We start from the raw sequence: 3,262 nt of genomic DNA, 5'->3' as shown, positions 1-3,262 counted from the left end.
TAACTGAAGATGATGAGCTTTTCACATTGGTCTTCCTTTTCATCTCACTTAGACTTCCAAGACCACCAAGAAAACAATAATCTGCAGCACATGTACAACAGGGTCATGACGATGGGAATGATGGGCTCAATGGTTAAGTATAAAGCTTTAAAGATCTCTCTCTCTCTCTCTCTCTCTCTCTCTCTCTCTCTCTCTCTCTCTACGCACTAATAACCTTGTTGTACAGATCAGAGAAGAGAATGAGCTAAGTATTTATAGAAGAGAGGTCAATATTTTTGTTGGCCATTTGAGTTACCGAAGATAATCTAATCGAGATGCGTACGTTAAGGTGATTTGATTTGCTCGTTTTCCAAAAGTGAAATAAGGATCCATCATCCAAGTGACAATAACTCACAATAATCTGAATCTGACTATAAGAAGTAATTAATATAAACGTATTAGGGCCTAATAAAGAGGCTGAAATACAAGAGGGAGTCCAAAGGAAGGCCTCATGGTGAGCATAATACAAGGAGAATGACAATAAGTCGGGGAGATGGTAAAAGAAAACCTTGATAGAATTAGGGTTAGGACAATCTTAATCTCCATAAAGCCTAAATTTCGACCAATGCACATTCTTCCTCCAAACCCAAAAGGCAAGTACCCCATCTTGTGCTTGCACCCACCATGTATGTCATCCTTGAACCTCTCAGGCTTGAACTCATTCACATCCTCACCCCAAAGAGCTGGGTCATGGTGCATGCCCACGATGTCAATCCACATATTGGTCCCATTGGGGATTGTTACTTTATCGCTCACTTGAATGTCCTCTCTCGCTTGCCTTTGTGCATTTGGTGCTGATGGATACAGTCGAAAAACCTCACTAATCACCCATCCCAACTGCATGCACGAATATTACAAAATAACTATTAGTTTTTTTCTTCTTCACCATGGCCATATAACTAATTCCAGAACAATATAGTAGAAACATATGCATGGTTTTGTTAATTAGTACATAACTAATAAGGAGTTTTCTTTAAATGTTGGACGTCATATATAATAATTAGATGTTAGAGCATCCAATTACTCCAAATCAGTTATTAAAAGTGGGTGGAGAGAGGCCCATGAGAAATTCACACGCATGCAACACATAGATATACCTATACACATGCATGCATGCAAACTAATGCGACAGAAATCATTAATTTGCTACCTTCTTTTGTGAAGCTAGCATGTGGACGTCAATTTGTTTATCTCCCACGACCTCCCTAATCTCTTTCCTCAACTGGTTTTGCCACTCGGGATGCATGGCCAGAAGAAGCATCGCCCATGTGATTGCCAATGCTGTTGTGTCATGACCACCAAAGAAGAAGGTCTTGCATTCATCCACTACTTGCTGCGTGGTTAAACCCTTTGTAAAGCTTCCTAATTCTCTAGTACCACTTTCTTGAAGCAACAACCCAAGCAAGTCGTGCCACGGAGGCGTAGTTGGAGACGATTGTTTCCGAGCAGTAATGATTGATATAAAGAGTTGGTCAATCTGTTTTCCAAGTCTTCTGGCCTCGAGGGTTTTCTTCGGGTGCAGGAATCTGCCAAGAGGAACTCCCATAAAATGGTTCGGCTCGAAGAGGATCATTTGCAGGGCTTTTAATTTTTGGAACACTAGGCCAGCGCGGCTGCTTTGGTAACTAATGCCAAAGCTGGTCTTGGCTATGATCTCCCCTGATGTTGCTTTGATTTCTTTCTCCACTTCTATTTCTCGAGTGCCGGAATCTATGAGGGTAGTCCACTTGTCTACCATTTTTGTGGCGGTCTCAACCATTAACGTCACTATGGCCTGTAATAAGAATACAAATTAATTCGTAACCTTTTCATGGAATTTATACAAGCGATATTGAAGAATGGGGGATTCAAACACTGGACCTCCGTTTTTTTATTTTGTAATTACGTACCTTCAAGTTGGTAGGTTTAAAAGCAGGAGTGGCAGCATGGCGGTTACGGAGCCACTCATCGCCTTCAGACATGACGAGGCCATTGCCGAACATCGGGGCTCTATCATGTCTAAACACAGCTGGCTTGCCCCAATTCTTTGATTTGACTTCTGTAGACAATTTTTTCAGTAACGCTGGATCTGCTATGTACAAAAATGGCTCTGTCCCCAACCAGTAGATGAACACCTTTCCTGCATTTGCAATACCATATATGAGTTATGACAATAATACCCAGCAACACAAAACATTCTCATTTAGTTAATTTGAAAAGGGAAAAAAAGTTATGTATTTATCATTTGTTGGAGGTGCGCTAAAATATGCTTACCGTGGGAGTTCAGCCAACGATCAAAGTAGGGAAATAGAGTTGAGTGTATGTCATGGGTGATGATATTTGAATTAGACCCAAATGAAGAAGAGCTTTTGATATTGATCTTCTTTTTCATCTCACTTAGATTTCCAAAAGGAAAACTTGGAGATGGACCATGTAACCCATTTTTCTTAAGCTTCCTATATGCTAGCATCGGGAAAACCCAGCAAGAAAAGAATAATCTGCAGCACATGTACAACAGGATCATGATGATGATGAAGAAGAAGAGCCCCATGGTTAACTATGAAGCTCTCTCTCTCTCTCTCTCTCTCTCTCTCTCTCTCTCTCTCTCAACGCAGTACCAGTAAGAACCTGGTTGTGAAGATAAGAAGAGAATGAGGTGAGTATTTATAGAAGAGGATCCTCTTCTGGTGGTCATTTGATATACGAGGTTGAAGAATGTCAGAATATTTTACGAATTAAACATTTAATTATTCAATAATAAGCACCAAAAGCACATGCGTGTACGTATATTATATATGTGTGAATACCAATCTTTGACTACGACGCCAACATTTCTCAGTGACATGGCACTTTTTTAAGACTAGCTAGGCTTATTCGTTCTGCGTTTTTTTTTTTTTTTGAAGACGACGATGTTGGTGTATGCATTACACGTTTTCCAGCATTGGAAAATAGGAGGTCAACGACACTGAAGAACCGATTTTTTTAATTTTTTTTATAGAAAATTTGGCATAAGTCCAATTATGAGGAGAGATTTTGGGTGCAATCCACGCAGAAATTGTTGTTGATCCAAGTCTTTTGACTTTTGAGCCACATAAGATTACATGCCATTTTCAATTTATTGATATTTACTTTTATTTATTATTTATTTTTTGTTCCAGTTATGCACCTAAAACATAAATAAGGTAAATTATGAATTCTTAAAACTGGTAAGTTATTGATTTGTAGGATATTAATTATCATATTT

General features: G+C 39.1%; 1 protein-coding gene across 1 annotated transcript; it reads right to left on the bottom strand.

Moving 5' to 3' along the window:
• Positions 1-353: 353 nt before the first annotated feature.
• On the bottom strand, positions 354-2,627 carry LOC110767768 (cytochrome P450 714C2-like). Its single transcript, XM_021971416.2, has 4 exons — positions 2,293-2,627; positions 1,929-2,158; positions 1,190-1,813; positions 354-876 (listed from the first exon to the last, which is right to left on the bottom strand). Exons 1-4 carry the CDS (start codon positions 2,567-2,569, stop codon positions 445-447), a joined length of 1,563 nt encoding a protein of 520 aa, XP_021827108.2. The 5' UTR covers positions 2,570-2,627; the 3' UTR covers positions 354-444.
• Positions 2,628-3,262: the final 635 nt, after the last annotated feature.

The sequence above is a fragment of the Prunus avium genome, chromosome 2 (genome assembly GCF_965620075.1).
Source record: "Prunus avium chromosome 2, drPruAviu1.hap1.1, whole genome shotgun sequence".
Taxonomy (NCBI): Eukaryota; Viridiplantae; Streptophyta; class Magnoliopsida; order Rosales; family Rosaceae; genus Prunus; species Prunus avium.
This window is presented reverse-complemented; position numbering and strand designations above follow the sequence as displayed.

Bases quoted from the DNA above. Each gene is read 5' to 3' on its own strand.
- LOC110767768 (XM_021971416.2), bottom strand. From the start codon at position 2,569: ATGGGGCTCTTCTTCTTCATCATCATCATGATCCTGTTGTACATGTGC. The intron at 1,814-1,928 runs GTACGTAATTAC...TTCTTATTACAG, and splicing joins TTAAACCTACCAACTTGAAG to GCCATAGTGACGTTAATGGT. The intron at 877-1,189 runs GTAGCAAATTAA...TCGTGCATGCAG, and splicing joins TGCTAGCTTCACAAAAGAAG to TTGGGATGGGTGATTAGTGA.